This window comes from Meles meles, chromosome 20, assembly GCF_922984935.1.
Source record: "Meles meles chromosome 20, mMelMel3.1 paternal haplotype, whole genome shotgun sequence".
In the NCBI taxonomy this organism is placed as follows: domain Eukaryota; kingdom Metazoa; phylum Chordata; class Mammalia; order Carnivora; family Mustelidae; genus Meles; species Meles meles.
The window spans coordinates 45,926,620-45,945,321 of record NC_060085.1 but is presented as its reverse complement, the minus strand read 5'-3'; the positions used below and the strand labels follow the sequence as shown (position 1 = coordinate 45,945,321).

Sequence of the window (18,702 nt, the reverse complement as noted above, 5' to 3'; positions counted from 1 at the left end):
TTCCATCTTCAAACTATTTAAAAGGTGGGAAGACATAAAGGCCTAGTTGTGTCCACACAACCAAGGTAAGTAGAAATAAAGAGTGCATACCATATAGTCAGAATCAACCAGGATATATGATCTCAGTAATATTCCCTTTCTCTCGCATAATTTCATTCATTCTTGATACAAATGATCTACAGAGACAGCTTTTACTTTCAATTTTAGAGACACTTACACCTACAATTTTAGATGTAGAGAAAAATAGAAGCCTCATTTCGTGAGAATGTTTGTCAATGTCTTCCATTCTGGAGTAAGAGACCCATCATAACAATAGTGAAAGGTCAGTACTTGAAATTCTACACATTAGAATCCTCAAGAGTCAAGGCTTAGCTATGTTTATATTCCGATGGAGTAATTCAGTAAATATTCATGCAGCACCAACCCTAAGACATGCACTATGCCTAGCAATGGGAACACAGTGTGGATAATACACACCTGACTGTTACCATTATGACCCCTGTACGCTACTCTTTTTCAGGCCTTTCATGATGGCATATGTAGGTAATGATTATTTACTTATAACCCAAAGAGCTGACTTTCTGAGGAAGACATAATTAGAAATTCCTAGGGTTGTTTTTTTTTTTTCTTTCCCTAAACCAGTGGTTCTCAAACTTAGAACCACCAGGAGGGCTTACCTTTCTGATTTAAGAAGTTGAGATAGAGTCTGAGAATGTGCATTTCTAACAATTCCCCATGTGATGTTGAAGCTTCTGTTCCAAGGAGTACACTTTAAGAATTTCTGTAGTAACCATGACATGTCAAGCCAAAGCAAAAAGTACAACACAATAATACCAGTCATTGGGAGAGTAGGAGTAATGGAATCTTACTGGGGATGATGTCTGTCAAGATTCTGGACCCTGGATATGACCTTGTGGCAATGACTGCTTCCCTTTTGAAACCTAAAAAATCATTAACGGGATGCTGATGTTTTTAAGAACATAGAATTTAACAAAATAACTGGTAAATTACAGAATATGAAAGAGAAATCAGTCGCACACTATGCTTGTTTAACTACAATTTGCAGAGTGCTGTGTTGGCAGAAAGAGGCCACTTTTCGGAGTTGAGTGCGTGACATTTTGCCAACACCTGCCTTAGCTGGAATCTGTGCTTGCTAAATTAAACCACAGAAGGGACTTTTACCCACTTCCACAGAATGGGATTTTCTACTAAAAAAAATTGCAAAAATCATCTTATGAAAAGTTCCCACATTGATTTTCTTGTGGACTAAGTCATATGATGTGTAGTTCATTAAGCTAAAAATATTTGGAAATACCTCATTAGTCCTACAAATCCCTTTGGCTGAGTTTACACTTTGCTTTTTTTTTTTTCTTTTTAAGATTTTATTTATTCATTTGACACACAGAGATCACACGTAGGCAGAGAGGCAGGCAGAGAGAGGAGGAAGCAGGCTCCCCACTGAGCAGAGAGCCCGATGCAGGGCTCGATCCCAGAACCCTGGGATCATGACCCAAGCCGAAGGCAGAGGCTTTAACCCACTGAGCCACCCAAGTGCCCCCACACTTTGCTCTTTTAAAAAAGACTTATTTTAATAGCAGTTGAAGGAGACGTTGTGAGGTCTAGGGGACTATCCAAGGAATCCCTTCTACCACTCTCCACCCTCCAAAAGGTGAATTCCCATTGAGTTTGAGGCCACAAATATCAAAACAATGACCCTTGCCCCCCAGTGCTGGAGAGGAGTAAGGAAGCTGAAGGTTGTATATCATCTCTTAAATGTAGGGTTTTAGGGTATCCTCAGAAATCTGTAGGATGTGAAAATAAACATGTCTTAACTTTAAATCTGAACTCTTTCCTTCCTTCTCAGTAACTAAAGTGCAGAGATAATTGAGTTATTCCAGAATGCTATCTCCTATAAAGGTAGAGTGAATGTATCCATGCTTGACTATAACGGTCCTGGTTTACCTGACACGCTGAAGTAATTGGCTAAGTTTCCAGTTTGGGCAGTTAATTATGAGGTCATCTTCTTTTAGGTGAAAGAAAGCCAGCTTCCATCTTCCTTTGAGTAAGTACTTTTATGGTCAGTCTACTAAAAAGTTCTTCATATTGCCTTAATATATATTAATTAATTATATATCATATATAATTATATACTAATTATTATAATATAAATACATAAAATTATTACAATAATAGATTACATATAATATAATAAATGTAAATAATTATAACAGAAATATAATTAATATATAATTATTTATTAATTAATTAATAATATACTCTCTCTCTCCCTCTAATTTGTACATGTTGGTCCTAGTTCAAGTCTGTAGAGCCACAACAAATCAAGTCTTTCGATGGGTAGTCTTCACATATTTAAAGATGTTATCATGTTGTCAGAGACTGGTCAAGTTTGACTGTAAAGTGACAGAGAACAAGGATTTTATTCAGGTTTTGTGAGCTATGCAGTCTCTGTTAACTCTGTCATTACAGCTGAAGAGCATCCACAAACAATATGTAAACAAAAGGATGTGGCTAGTTTCCAATAAAATTTTATTTACAAAACCAGTGGTGGGCTATATGGCCCATGAGTCCTAGCTGCCTGACCCCTGCCTGGCTTAGAGGAAATGAGAAAAATAGCAAAGTTTGAGAGGGTTGATAAAATCAACAACTATTAGAGCTAACAAGAGATTTCAGCAAGCTTGCCAAATGTAGACTCACACAAAAAAATAGCATTTCTGTACATCAGCAATAACTAACTAGAGAATGTGATTAAAAATAAGAAACCATTTGCGATAGCAACAAAAATTACAGAGAATTTAGTAATTAACTAAGAATACCCAACATTTCTATGGAGAAAATGTTGAACTTTTTTTTTTTTTTTTTAAACACAAAAACAGGCCACAGGCCATACTGGCCTGCAGGAGGGAGTCTAATAATTCCTCCTTTAAACAAATACTGGAAGGCCTGGAATTCTTTTCCTTCTTGAACTGTTGAGGGAAGCTTGGGCTAATCCTCAACCAGGCCAGAGTTCCTCCCATCCAAGGCACAGTTATATGCATAATCTCGCCGTATCCTTCCCTGCTTCTTGTTGGTTCTTATTACAAAAGAAACTTAAATGAACCTGCTTTACTTCTTCACTCTCCTCCAATATGGCCCCACTCCTGCCTCAGGCTACAGTTACGCTTCTCAGCTGAACTGTAATCTGTTATACACAGACGTCTGCATTCCTGGTGACAGGTGTACAACAGGTACTCAATGAAAATTTGTTGGTTAAATGCATAATCAAATGAATGTCCCAAGTCATCTCTATTTTAGGCTAGACACCTCTGCTTCCCTTATTCATTTCAAATCCTTCTATCTGTACAAGTGTTTTCTGGAACTCAATTCAATGATTCTAATAAGAATGAAATTTTAGACCCTTCATTAATTTGGAATTCTCTAAGACTATAGGTTTTCAGGGGCTGGGATCGCATCTTTTTATTTCATAATATACCACACACAACCGGTACGTAACAGATGCTTCCTAACTGACTAGCTAAATGACCATCCAAGACCTTTGGCCCCCATGGACCTGAAATGGAATGACTGTGCTAGAGGTCTAAAGCTGACTGCCAAGTTTCTAAGCTTGTCAAGCCTTCAAAATATCCAGAGCCATTAAGATGCTATTAAATCAGATTAGCAATGGCAGTTTAGCAAAATATCTCACATCCTCTAGTCATTTAGATATTCCCCTCATAAAACACGTTTTACACCCACAGATCCTCAACTGTGATGTTGTTAGAAAATTAAAAACAAGACATGATGGCTGTGACGAAGCCACACAAAAGTTGCAATTAGAAGTGAGAGTAAAATAAAGCAAAGTGTTTTGGTATAAACCCTAGATCTTAAGCAACATAAAACTATGTCTAAGTGAAGACTGTATTTCTACCCATTGCCAGGCAGAAGTGTCATCCTTACTAATCTAAATGCTAGGTCATCAATAAAGGGTTGTAGATCAAGTTTACAATAAAAAAAAGATCTTCTTAATGAATGACTTTGTGATCTGATCCCACGAGGTTAATTAAGTAGCCAACAAATCAAGCTGCTTTGTTTATGAAGACACACAGTGGTTGTTAATACTCACTTGAAGTTCTAATCCAGCTTGGGGCAGTATTAGAAAAGTTTATTATGAACAAGTAATATATCAAAATGGAGGATACACTATATTGCATCAACATTACAGAATATTCTACAATATTCTAGTTTTGTCCTTTCCATTTTTTTAGTCTTTGGTCTTAAATTTGGAACTTTAAGGGGAATGTAGTCTTCTGAGCCACTAATGGTCATAGAGGCGAAGGCTCACAGGGGACCATTTTGATCAGAAGAGTGAATGCACCTGGTCTGGGACTAGGATTGGTTTTTAGCATTGGGAAGAAATCCGAGCCAATGAATGGCATCTGTGGATTAGCACCAGATAATACCTGGCCTGTGTGAATATTAGGATTGGAGTAAGGTAGCGTAGAAGAGTTGTGACTAGAATCCTATAGGATAACTCGATTTAAGCTTAGATCTGACTTATTACAAATCACACATTTTAATCGCTAAGAAAACAGAGGACCAAAGAAATGGCATGATTTTTGTCATGTGAGTCAGTGGTAGATCTGAGACTGCGGCCCAGATTTCATGACTTCTTTTTTTCTTGACTTTTTAGTCCCATCCCGCCTTCACTGCATCCCAGGTGAGGCCATAGCAAAAAAAGACAAGGTTGGTTAGCACATTTTCAACTCTATGTCCAGCGCATCTATTTCTGTCCTCCTTGCTCTGAAACTGCAGGAAGCTGAGGTTATCAGCTAGTCTCTTGTCCACCGCATTAAAGCTGACTTCAGGTGAGAATGTTAAATGCCTCGGGGCTCACCATGCTCAGCATTTTCACGGCTACATAAAATAGGCTGAGAAAAATGAAGGAGAACTTAGAAAAATATCACCAATTATTTGGGTTATATACGAGAACAAAATTTTAAATAATTAAGTTTACATTTTAATTTCCAAAGACAATATATCGAGTATATATAAACATATGTCCATTTATACAACATAACCCACATATATATTTATAAATGTATATATAAGTGAAGGGAAGAAACAGGGAGAGATTTTGAAAGGCAAAGAGAGGATAAACCCCATTCCCCCGTTCCTTAGTATTTCTTCTATTTAGAGTTCTAATTGGGGATAATATTCAAAAATATTTAGGGCACCTGGGTGGCTCAGTGGGTTAAGACCTCTGCCTTTGGCTCAGGTCATGATCCCAGGGTCCTGGGATTGATCCCCGCATTGGGCTTGCTGCTCAGCGGGGAGCCTGCTTCCCCCACCTCTCTCTGCCTGCCTCTCTGCCTACTAGTGACCTCTCTTTCTCTCTCTCTCTGTCAAATAAATGAAAAATATCTTTAAAAAAAATTTAAGGGGCAACTGGGTGGCTCAGTGGGTTAAGCTTCTGCCTTTGGCTCAGGTCATGATCTCAGGGTCCTGGGATCCAGCCCTGCATTAGGCTCTCTGCTCAGCATGAAGCCTGCTTCCTCCTCTCTCTCTGCAGCCCTCTCTGCCTACTTGTGATCTCTCTCTCTCTCTGTCAAATAAATAAATAAAATATTTAAAAAAATGTAATACCCACTATACAAAGCAAGGAGCCATCGGACAGACAGTGACTGTAAATTGCTTAAAATCTGTCTGGGTTCTAATAAGCAAAACAAAGAACTGCCAAATCAATCCTCAGCCAGCCTCAAGGAAAACAGAGGAAAAAGGCAAAGGTCATATAATAACTCCTGCTCAAGTATATACCTGTGTATGTAATGTACATAAAACATCCTCATGGACATGACCTCATTTTCCCAAGATTGTAGTCATCTCTGTTAATTCTTCTCTTCTTTAGCCATTTTAGAGGAGGTCAGGGATGGTGATTAAAGACAGAAGAAAGAGCCATTATAACTATCATCTAAATCCACGATTTCTCTTGTACTTAATGCTCTATGGGTAATCTATTACCTTTGTTTATAGAAATTTAGGGACAATTCTTTGAGATCTGTGTAGGAAGCTCATAACAGAGCAAGCTCATTATCATTAGTGACCAACAGTTGGCTAATATTGATCCAGAGACTACTTTAGTACCTATCATAAAAATAATTATGATAGGGCGCCTGGGTGGCTCAGTGGGTTAAGCTGCTGCCTTCGGCTCAGGTCATGATCTCAGGGTCCTGGGATCGAGTCCCGCATCGGGCTCTCTGCTCGGCAGGGAGCCTGCTTCCCTCTCTCTCTCTCTGCCTGCCTCTCTGCCTACTTGTGATCTCTCTCTCTCTCTCTGTCAAATAAATAAATAAAATCTTTTAAAAAAAAATAATTATGATATGCTTTTCTCAAATCTTTTTTCTCCATGCTACCTAAGCAACAGGTACACTTTCCCACAAAAAAATTTATATTATTTTTCCAAAGCAGATTTTAAAATATCTAGATAAACTCTGTTATAAAATCTCTCGCATTTGTGTAATAATTCAATTTCATACTTCCTAGAGGTAAATACTACAATGTATTTAGAACAACTAATACAAAAAACTTTTAAAAATCATAGCAGAAAAGAAGGCAAATCTGTTAATCTAGAGCCCCAAGCAGCATTTGTGAAACTCAGTTAAGTAGCACGGGGACGGATCATGGGAACTTGACCCTGAGGCTTCCTCACCTTACTCTGCTGGTCTTTAATTCTCTTCTTTCCCAAAGAATAAAGATACAAAGTTGGGTGATTCTAAGTTCCTTGTAGGGCCATCTGTAAATAACCCTTTTACCAAATGTTTTCCTAAAAACTCAAAATATCTCTAATCATTGTAAAAAAAAAAAAAAAAAACAAAAAACACGACAAAGCAAATAGAAAAAAAAAAGAATTGAACATTTTACTGCTGAAAGTTAAACCCTTCCAAGTTTAACACTGTAAGCATTTTGGAGAGTGGTATTTCCAGCTGTCTCTGTCATCATCTACATACACTTTTACAAAACAAGGATAATACTATCTATTCACTACGTAATCTGTTTTTTAAAATATAATTTGTTGAGTGTATCTAGGTAAGGAGGTTACTGATGTTCATTTTATTTTGTCACTCTATTTGTAATTTAACCCAGAAGATAAACCTCTGAGCTAGCTTCCATCATTTCACTTGATTGCTGGGAAAACTGGAACGAAATGAGGTTACAGTGACGTCCAAAGTCACACAGCTAATAAGTGGTACAACTGGATTCCACCCTGGGGACCTGGCTCCAGAGTCCTTCAGGCTTACCTCAAACCATCCTGCCCCACATTTCAGTAACAATCTGAGCCCCAGGAAAGGGTAAGGCATGTGAAGAGCGTGTGGGTGGGAAGGGAACATAAAGCACCAAAGTCTTGCCAAACCATGGTGAGCTAGGGGCAAAGGGTCTCTAGGGTCAGTGGGATAAACATGGGACACATATCACATTTGATGTCTATCAGGTCTCAAGTCAACGTTCACTGTTCACTCTTTATGACTCACTGTAACCTTTTGGGCTGGGAACAATGAATCACAGTCCAGAACTGCTTAGCTGGAACTTCAAGGGAATAACCTGAATATTGAGGACATCTAGTTCTTTAAACTACATCTGCGCTTTGCAGGAAAAATGACCAGCCATGATAATTAGTTCACTTCAGGCAATAGACTCTGTTGCCTTGCTTCTTCACATTTTGGAGACAGAAGGGGGATGTAAAATTCTGAAAGAGCTTCAGTTAACAAAATGATTGTTCAAATTCTATACAACCTTGTATTTATTAGTTTAATATAGAGTCACTAAATACAAGATCATGCAGAACGATCATTTTATTGATTTTATTCTCATAGAGTAGACTTTAACAAGAATGTCATCTTTATTTTGCAATCCCTTCTTGATTTATATTTCCCCTTTTCTCTTACCTCCAGAGAAGAGCTGATTAAATAACCTATTTTGTCCTTAGTAATATAGTTCAAGTATCCATTTTATATACTCCAGCCTAAATGGGAAAGACATATTATGAATTTTCACCATGCAACTCTCATGGAAATTAAGAATAAATGGGCATTAATTGCTGAAGAATGAGATCCTTATTCTGTTAATTTTGTGATAAAATATTCCAGTAAAAAACATTTGTCATCTCGATGAAGATATACTAGACAAGTCAAGATATATCTAAAAGCTAAGCAAAAGGCAAAGTTGCTGGCAACTTGAGGTGTCCGTGATGATTCTGGAGTCCTTGTGTTCCTGAATTTTTGTTTCTTCTAGCAACTCTGGGCAATGTGTCTCCTGGGCTGTGTCTTAGCACCTCATCAATATTTCATTACATTTGTGATTTGACACACCTGAATGGATAATAACACCACTGAACAGACATTTTCCCGTAAGTGCATTATAAGCAGAGGTCACAGGGATTTATTTTTAAGTAATTCTGTACACAATGCCAGTGAAGCACATCTTTTGAAAAAGGTTCTTCATCCTTAGGTCTGTTAAGAGATAGCATCAGTAGCTTTCGGACAAAATGGTCCTTTGCCTACTTTTCTCTTTAAACTGATAAAATTTTCAGTTTTATTTAATATAATTCATTTAACACATGTCATCTGGCAAGCATAGTACTGCTCCCCGGAACAAAGGTAGATGGACCTATGATCCATGCTTGAGCACATGTAACTGTGGGCAAGGTTGGGGAAGAAGGCAAGCTGATAAGCATGTGAATATATCAGATGAGTATAAGGATAGAGAGATGGGACAAGAAGCATAAAACAAAATAATTCTTTTGTTGCCAAGAGAGAAGTCATGCTTTTGGCTTTACCAATAACGACTAAAATAATATTTCAGATTTTCCCTTATAAACCTGTTCAGTGAAACCATTTCAGTAAATGGCATTCCCATAAACCCAGTTGTGACATCAGAAACCCATGTGTCATCCCTGACATTCTCTTCTAACACCTCCCACATCCAGTGCCTCAGCAAGTCCTGGCAGTTTTACCTACAGACTGTATACTCAATCCACCCACTTCTCTATTATCCGCTACTACTCCCTAGTTCAAGCTGCCATCATGTCCCAACTGAATTACTGCAATAGTCTTTTAGTTGTATATCTAGTGTCCACTCTCACTTGTTAGAAGTCCGTTTCTACACAGGAACTAAGCAAACTTTTAAAAAACACATATCACTCTCTTGAATAAAATCCTCTCACGGCTTCTCATTGCACTTGAAATAAAATCCGGTCTACATGATCTGGCTGCTGATTCCTTTCCAACCTCAACTCAAAACACCCTTCCCTCTGCTCACTGTGCTCCAACCATGCTCACAATCTCTTTTCCTTCTGAACATGACAAGTGGTCTCCCCCTGACCCCAGGCCTCAGAGCCTTTGCATGTGATGCTAATTCAGCCTGCACTGCTCCTCCCTCTGATCATCACAGGGCTGACTTCTTATCATTCAGGTCTCAGCTCGCAGGTTACCGCCTCAGAAAGGCTTTTCATGACAATCCTGACTAAAGTAGATACCCACGCCACAGAGCCTCTATTTTATTATACTGGTTTATTTATTACTACCTAGAATAACTGGGCTTTTGTTTTTGTTTATGTTTGTTTTTACCTGTGTCCTCCTAGAGAATATAAGTACAATGAGATAGGTTCTTGTTCTTGTTCCTATTGTTCTTGTTCCCTGGTACCAGGGTAGTATCTGTTACACAATAAGTATTAAATAAATACATGTGAAATGCAGGAAGGAATAAATAAAGGAATGACTGAAATCTACATTATTTGCTAAAAAATTACATAGCATAGTGTATGTGCTCAGACCCTCTTTGCAGAGCTGGTTTGTCTGCAAATGCCCTGTTCTGGGAGGTTCAGATTTATAGCCCCACTTGGGTACTAAGTCCTTTCAGTACAGAAGGGAAGAGGAACACAACTGGAGAGAAATCTGAGTTCCAGGCTTGAATTTGCCAATTTGCCAGGTTTTTCTTTATAAATTCAGGTAAGAGGTGGCAGAGTGTAACAAAATCAAACAGTGAGTGAGGAATAAGATATTGGGCTCTGGCATTAATAGGACATGGGAGCCGAGTGTGAATCTTGAAGCCATGAGTTTTTAGCTAGCTGTAGGGCTTTGGGATTTTCTGTTTAACATGTCTGAGCCCCAGTTCATTCATCTATAAAAAAATAAATAAAAGAGGAAATTCCTTATATAGTTGCTTGAAGTTTGAATGAAATAATCCTGGTGAAATCCTGAGCACCCAGCAAACAGCAAGCTCCCAGGAAATGCTTGTTGTTAATGTTCTTGTCTGACAGTCTCTTCATCTGTGTAATGGGTCTAGTGATTCCTGTTCATAATGGAAGGTTCCAATGTGTACTCGATGGGAAAGGAATTTAGAAAGAGTAGAAACTTAAACATGTAAACCATGACTGTTTAAATCATTATGTCAGCTATTTTTGAAAGACTTGAGTACCTTTGTTTTCTTTTACTCAATAAGTATTTATTAAGAAGCATCTATATTCTAGTTACTGCATGAAGTGCTGGAGATATACTAGTGATCGGGGCCCTAGGTGTGCTTCTAAACAGCAAGTTTGTAGTGAGGGAGACAGGTATCACACTGGTAATTGTGATACAGAACAAAGAGTTCTTAGGAGTATAGTTATAGACACTGCTGGACTTTATCGAGAAGACACCTGATGCAGTACAGTGGAGATGGGATCAGGCAGAGAAGACTCCCTGGAGAACGTGATATACTTGAAGAAAAGGAAAGGGCCAGTATAAGTCAGTCAAATGAAAGGCTGAGACTCAGAGAAGGAAAAGCATTTCAAGAAGAAGGAACAGAATACATATAAATACTCAGAGTGGGGGAAAGGTATAAAGGTACTAGAGTTTGATATACAATTCAGTAGGATTGTTTTTGAAAAGCACATTATGTCATGTTATGTTATGTCATGTTATGTCATCTATCTAGATAATTAAGGTGAAATTCATGTATTTTCTTGAAATCTTTTCACATGATTGTTGGAAATTAAAACTTATTTCTCAAATAGGCATTGGTATTCCTATATTTCACTGTGGTGTGAACTATGTCATTAGTATCATTAATCCAGAAGTTATTTGGATAATTTAAAACTTCTTTCTGGACACTGAATACTAAATTACATAGAATTAATTAATGAGCTAGTTGTTCTACCTTCTACTTCATTCTGCCTGTGTTCATATATTAAGTGAAAAAGAACAAGGAATAGATTCCTTTGTTATTTATACTTACCTAAATCCACAGTCCATTCCTGTTGAAATTAGCAATTAAACTTCTAATTAGTTTTCCAAAATGGATTCACGTTTTTTTTTGTTTTAAGATTTTTTATTTATTTATTTGACAGAGAGAGATCACAAGTAGGCAGAGAGGCAGGCAGAGAGAGTGAGAGGGAAGCAGGCTCCCTGCTGAGCAGAGAGCCCGATGTGGGACTCGATCCCAGGACCCTGAGATCATGACCTGAGCCGAAGGCAGGGGCTTAAACCACTGAGCCACCCAGGCGCCCCAATTCATGGGTTTTTATCTTACACAAATGGAGAAAATGTAGGTACCAAATGTAAAAAGCATTAAACTTTTCTTAAATTTAATTAAGACAATCAGGGTTTGTGTGCCAATAATGTGACAATTTTTCATATGCAACACGGGACCACAAAAAAAACCCCAGATCAAAATCCCTTAGGAAACTCACCATCATTTCTCAGTATTAGTGGTGTCGGTGGCCCCAGGACCTTGTGGTTTGTCACTGTATTTGTAACCACACAGGTATAATTCCCAACATCGGACTTTTCTACTTTGGCAATATATAGATTCCCAGTCTTCTGAGAAACGAAGCGGCGATTATCCTGATAGGAAGGGTATTCATTGAAGATCCAAGCATAGCTCAGCTCTGAAAGCAAAGGAATCATCATTACAAATATGTTTTCTGGCATTGGAATGCTACTGTATTCATGAAAGAAATGGTCAAGTTAGAAATTCATACTGTTGCCCAATGATCCTTTTTCAGCCTGCTATTACATATAAATAGAAAGTAATCATAATCCCTTAAGCATTTTACCAGTACTCCTACTGTCAGTCAATAAGATTTTTATTTTGAGAGAACTAAAAGGTATACTGATAGTTGATTAAAAGAAGTCCGACCTCTTTAAGTCAAGGGAATAAGCATTTATAGTTTACTAAGCATGTGCCAAGCACTATGTAATACTTACTGAGCTAATGCTCAAATTACAGACCCAGAGAGCCTATAATTTTGATTTCATAAGGTTGGAAGCCACCCTGAAAACTATTTGAATCACTTCTCTCATTTTATAGATAATAATCATTATAGTGCATCATAGTGCCACATACCTACCTAACATTTTGTGGTTTTCAATGCATTTTACAGTTTTCCATTAACTGAGAAACTGTGCAACAAAGTAACTAATCCAAACTCTTCACCATACTTAGGGACAGAATAATTCCTAAGTCTCAATTTATTCTTCTCCCAAAGCCTCTCGCTATCAATGCTAATTCTTACTCTTTCCTTACTTTTGAGGTTGAAACGTTATTTGAGTGAGACGGTGGTTTAATATTGTAGCAAATACTTGCTAAACACACTGACTGACTGGTTGGCTGGTCCCAAATGTAAATGTGCATTTAAAAATATTGGCTGAATAATTTATCACAGTCTAAGAACAACTTTTTTGCAAATACTTACTCATCCCGGAGTGCCAGTGGGACAAGTGTGAGAGGCAGCCATACCTGAAAACGTATGCTTCAAAGTTCTAATTCTTCTGAAGAATTAGGTAAATGCTTTGTGAATGAACACGTGATGCCATGCTTTCAATTACAGGGACAAATCCCAAATGACAGTGAGCTTAAATGATTTGCTACAGTGAACTACTGTGCTCCAAGGAAATCAAACTTCTTCAGCCCCAGGCTTTCCGTGATTCCTCTCTTTAAGGAGTGATCTACAGATTTGTTCAAAGCTGGGGAAGTGATATACTAGCCACCAACACTGATTAGTTAATGTGCCCCATTTTATTTTCAAAAATTACTTTGGTGGGGAGCGGGGGGCAACTAGATAGAAAAGAAGACTCTGGTTTCAGAACTAGTTAGCTGAATTCTTACACATCTCTCTTTAATAGAATCCTGGGCTAAAGTTCAAATGTAGGTAATGTCCTTGGAAAATGGCAGAAGGACGTCAGCTTTTTATAGAGAACAGTAATTGTTGGAAAAGGCACTTCTGTTGTTTAATACTTAGATGAGTCCTAAGTGTAATCGTCCTCAATAACCAAATGTACAACAGGAAACATATTCTGCCTTAATAATCCACTGTTTACATACAAAGGAGGGGTCATGCAGATTGCTTTCCCTTTATCACTGGATTATAACATTTCCGCATGTATTATTTTAGAGAGATATAATTATGTTTATATGAGAATAGTTAATCATTTTATTTACACATGTGCCTGTAATTGTAAGTAACCCCATGCTGATGTCAAGAGGATACTCAGTATAAATAAGCAAGTGCTTCCCAGCAAGCAACTAAAGTCTCAGGGAGGAAAACCCCTACAATAGGTCCTGGGGAAGTTCAATTGGTATGGTAGTTTTTCCATACAAAACCAGGGGATTTTAACAAACAACAGAGCAAATAGCAAAGTGGAGTGTACTATTTACTCAATATGGTGTGTGAGTTTTGGGCAAACTAAGTAATCTCTGAGCATCTCAGTTTTCTCATATGAACAATGAGGAGAACACTGTCTATCCCCTAATTAGCTATAGAGAGTTTTAAGTATAAATTAGCATCTCCAAAATCACAAGGTAGAAGTTAAAAAGAAATTTACCAGCACAATATTAATCAACTCACACCTTTCCAAAGAGAGTTGTAATCAAATACATGAAACTGTATTTTCTTTATCTAAAGACATTTTTCAAGATTGTTGGCAGTGGCCAGTGATAGCAACCTCTCTGAATCCCGTAGGACAAGGCAACTAGAAAGTTGTATGAACCATGGATATCAGGGGGAAAAAAAAGTCATCTACTTTGTTATTTTTCTAATTGGAGTTAAAAAAAAAAAAAAGACCAAATTTCAAACCTGTATTACATAAGTGAAGCCATTTAAACATCCTCACTTTCAACTTTTAACCCACCAACTGGGTTAAAATAATTTATTTTATTATTTATTATTATTAATAATAATTATAATAAAATACTATTAATGTTATTATTAATAATTAATTAATATAATTAATATTAATTATAAAATATTATTAATAATAATAAATGTGATGCAGTTATGTAGTGAGGATTCTTTTTTTAAATTAAATTAAATTTAATTTAGATTGAATTAATTAACTTATAGTATACTATTAGTTTCAGAGGTAGAGTTTAGTGATTCATCAGTTGCATGTAACACCCAGTGCTCATTACATCACATGCCCTCCTTAATTCCCATTACCCAGTTACCCCATCGCCCGCCCACCTCCCCTCCAGCAACCCTCAGTTTGTTTCCTATAGTTAAGAGCCTCTGTAGTGGGATGCCTGGGTGGCTCAGTGGGTTAAAGCCTCTGCCTTCGGCGCAGGTCGTGATCCCATGGTCCTACATTAGGCTCTCTGCTCAGCAGGGAGCCTGCCTCCCCCTCTCTCTCTGCCTGCCTCTCTGCCTACTTGTGATCTCTGTCTATCAAATAAATAAATAAAATCTTAAAAAAAAAAGAGTCTCCGTAGTGAGGATGTTTTTATGTGAAAGCACTCTGAATCCTAAGCACATCCGAATCATTTTAAGTTAATCATTTTAAAACTAAAAGTAAAAAACATACCTAATTAACATGCTGTTTGGCTATTTAAAAATAAGTTAATTATTTTGGTTTCACTGCTTTTGTGACATAAGTGACTTAGTGCTTTAGCAGAAGATACAAACAACCTTAAGCATATACTGCAGTGTTTATTAAACTGTGGTCCTTAGAATATTAATTTTTTTGTTAACAGAAGCAGTCTCCCTCCCACCTATCTCAAATTTAAAAGGGTTATATAATCAAATGACTTTGAGAAGCCCTAAATTACACAAAGTTTGACAGATTTTAAAATTTATCCTTTCAGAATAAATCCTTGCAAGAGATTTTTAACATCCCAAGATTCCTCAAATTCTTTAGAGCATATTTAAGCACACAGGACTTATTTGATCATAAAATCTCCCCCCTCCCCACAATCCCATCTACACACATACTGTTTTTCTAAAACATCTATTAATAGGTCACAAAACGTAGGTTGGGGAACCCTGGACAAATGGGAGTGATTTCCATTTTAGAAACATTAAGTATAATATGAAGATTATCAACTCTATTGCTTCAGTGTGGGATGGATCGTTAAGTGACTCTAAACAACAGAAAGCAACAAAATGTTGAATTAAAATTGTAATAAGCTTTTCAAAATGTAATAATAACACTAGAAACATTTTCCAAGGTGTAGAAAAAGAAACAAACCACAGTTGCCAAAAACGGTCTCAAATGGATTATGTTAAAGATCCTAACCAGTATCAGTTGAACATGTGACCTTTGTAAATACCATTGAGTCCTAAAGTGCAAAGGTCGTTCAAAAAGTCTTGATTGCTACACTGGTGAGATCATATTGACCTAAATGCTGAGTCCCCTGAAAGGGGGACATCTCTATAAAAGATACCAATTTATTTTTCTTTATAGCAAATGTCACTACCTGTAAATACTGTGTTTTTATTCGTCCAGGACAATGAGGAAGGAGCATGAGAAAGACAACGTAATGATAATGGAGATTTCAATGCAGGTAAGATTGGTAGTGAAGCTAAAAATTATCCAATAGATCCTTTATTTTAAAGATATGAAAAATCTGAAGCCTAGAAAGGATAAGGTTGGAGAGTCAAAAAAGTGGCAAAGTAGACTACAGATGGTCCTGACTTTTGATGTTTTAACATTATGATATGCATTCAGGAGAAATTATACTTCAAAATGTGAATTTGGATCTCTTCCTGGGCTGGCGAGAGACTGTCCTACACACTCTTGTGACGCTGGGCAGTGGCTGCAGCCGCAGTTCCCAGTCAGCCATGCCATCAGGAGGGTCCACAACTGGTACGCTTACAACCATTCTTTCTTTCTTTCTTTCTTTCTTTCTTTCTTTCTTTCTTTCTTTCTTTCTTTCTTTCTTTCTTTCTTTGACAGATAGAGATCACAAGTAGGGAGAGAGGCAGGCATAGAGAGAGAGAGAGAGAGGAGGAAGCAGGCTCCCTGCCAAGCAGAGAGCCTGATGCGGGGCTCGATTCCAGGACCCTGGGATCATGACCTGAGCAAAAGGCAGAGGCTTAACCCACTGAGCCACCCAGGCGCCTCCGCTTACAACCATTCTGTATCCATATACCCATTCTGTTTTTTGCTTCAAGTATAGCATTTAATAAATTACATGAGCTATTGAACACTTTATGATAAAATAGGCTTTGTGTCAGAGGACTTTGCCCTAATGTAGACTAATGTAGTGTTCTGAGAACCTTTAAGGTAGACTAGGCTAAGTGATGATGGCCGGTGGGTTAGGTGCATGAAATGCACGGTCTACTTATGATGGATTAATTGGGATGTGACCCCATCCGAAGCGGAGGAAGATCGCAATGTAACAGTCCTTTTAGCTATACTCCCATTCCAGTGCTCCCGCCAGGAGGCAAACAAGAGCTCTCAAAATTTGAAAGAAAGGAGCCAGTACTATTGTATCACTCAACAGATACTCTAGCTTTCCCCTAAGAATCAAAGTCTATTTTTATCAGAGCCAAAGACTAATCCATTGGGTTACATGAAATGCTATCAACATTCTGAAAAATAGAGCCAAGTAAATAAAACAAAATAAATTCTCATGTGCTGCCATGAACAAAAATGTATCCCACTCCGTTTGATTTCCTTAGGGACTTGCATGCAATATTTATACTTACTCAAACTTGACAGATTTCTTTTGATAAGTTTCACACACTAATTGCTCTGGAAGTGACAAACAGTTCCTGTCCCATTGGCAATTTGTAACAACTCAGTAAACAGATACTTGGAATACAATATTTAATAGATTATGAAGCTTCTGATGCTCAATTGAAAAATACTGAAACTAGTTATGTGATACTTAAGAAGGACCTAGTGATGGTTTTCTGACTTGTAGCATCCAAATCTATAGGAAATTAACTATAAAACTTCACTCTCACTTGGTTCTTTTTTCCATCTCTTTGGGCCAAGGGCAAAGAATGCCAGGTTATTCATTTCCAAATAAGACATCAATCAAACAGTTTTCACATTTAAGTATTCATTGAGCAAATTCACCCTGTGATCAGAGTCCTTTGGATGGATGCTCTTAACGTGTTCCTGTTGCTAATTTCTTTCTAGAGTTATGTTATGCTTCATGACATTCTGAGTCCTGTCCCAGGGGTAGACAAATGTCAGTTTTCAAAGATGCCTTTCTTAATCCTCAAAGTTTCAAATGTGAAAGGAACCTTAGGATGACCCCGTCAATTTTACAGAGTAGGAAAATTAAATCTGGAGAAACTACATGCGTGGATCACAACCACACATTTGGTAAGTGGGTAGTCACAGTATTGGAAGAGCTGATTCTGTTAGGAACCCATATGTTCCCCTCTGAATTTATTTTGGAGCTAGAAAAGATCAGTTTTCCTTATCTGTAAATTTCCTCATCTGTATGTGAGGGAGTACAACTGGGCGATCTCTAAGTATCTCTCAGCATTAAAATCCCACAATTCTCTATGTATAACATCAAATCCAACATCCTAATTTGACAAATGACAAAAGGGGGATCCAAATATACCGAGTAACTTGCTAACAATCACATAGGTGTTTATTGACAAAATCAGAACTAGAACTTTTTTTTTTTAATTAAAAAAAAGTTTTAAAGTAATCTCTACCCCCAGTGTGGGGCTCAAACTCACAACCTTGAGACCAAGAATCACATGTTCCACTAACTGAGCCAGACAGGCACCCTCAGAACTAGAACTTTACACACATGCGCATGTGTGCACGTACATGTGCACGCGCACACACACACACACATATACAAACACTACAGTATAGTTATTTGAATTCAGCTCTGTTGTGTTATGTAGAAGAAAGATAGTAAAATTAACAGTCAAGATATCTGGATTCTAGTCCTTGGGCTATAACCATTTTTACTTTGGTAAATTATTTAAATGGCATGAGAGTCTCCTTATTTTTAGAAAGTTTTATCAACATCTATTCTACTTTTTATACAGTGTTTGGAACTAGAATTTAAACTGAGATAGGATTCTAAGCAGGTAAATGTGAAAAATATATCTTAAGTGATTCTACAGATAAACTGGGTTAGACGAGTACATTCACTAGTTTAATTCCTGGCCAAATATTTACTAAACACCAACCTTGCACAAAAGCATGGAGCTCAGCTCAGCAATGGAAGTGAACACAGGGATTAGAACCTGTTGGTAGTTTGCCTCGGCAAAGGGAAAGAAGGCATAACTCAGTTCAGAGATCCCTGATTTGTTGTCAAAATACCTGGATTGAGTCTTGGCTTTAGCTTATCGGCTAGAAAGTAATTTCCATTCCTTAGTTTTCTCATCTGAAAAATGGGAATAATAAAAAGAATACTTGTCCTGCCCAGTCACACTGAACATCAAACATGTTGATGTCATCTTCTGTGACTGTGTTT

At 37.5% G+C, this 18,702-nt stretch overlaps 1 protein-coding gene across 3 annotated transcripts in view; it reads right to left on the bottom strand.

Moving 5' to 3' along the window:
- Positions 1-18,702, bottom strand: part of CNTN4 (contactin 4) — a 961,173-nt gene that overhangs the window by 171,883 nt on the left and 770,588 nt on the right. For all 3 annotated transcript variants that reach the window (XM_045992257.1, XM_045992258.1, XM_045992259.1), the window contains one exon: positions 11,720-11,917. In XM_045992257.1, the coding sequence (XP_045848213.1) occupies positions 11,720-11,917 (198 nt within the window). The remainder of the gene's footprint in view (positions 1-11,719; positions 11,918-18,702) is intronic.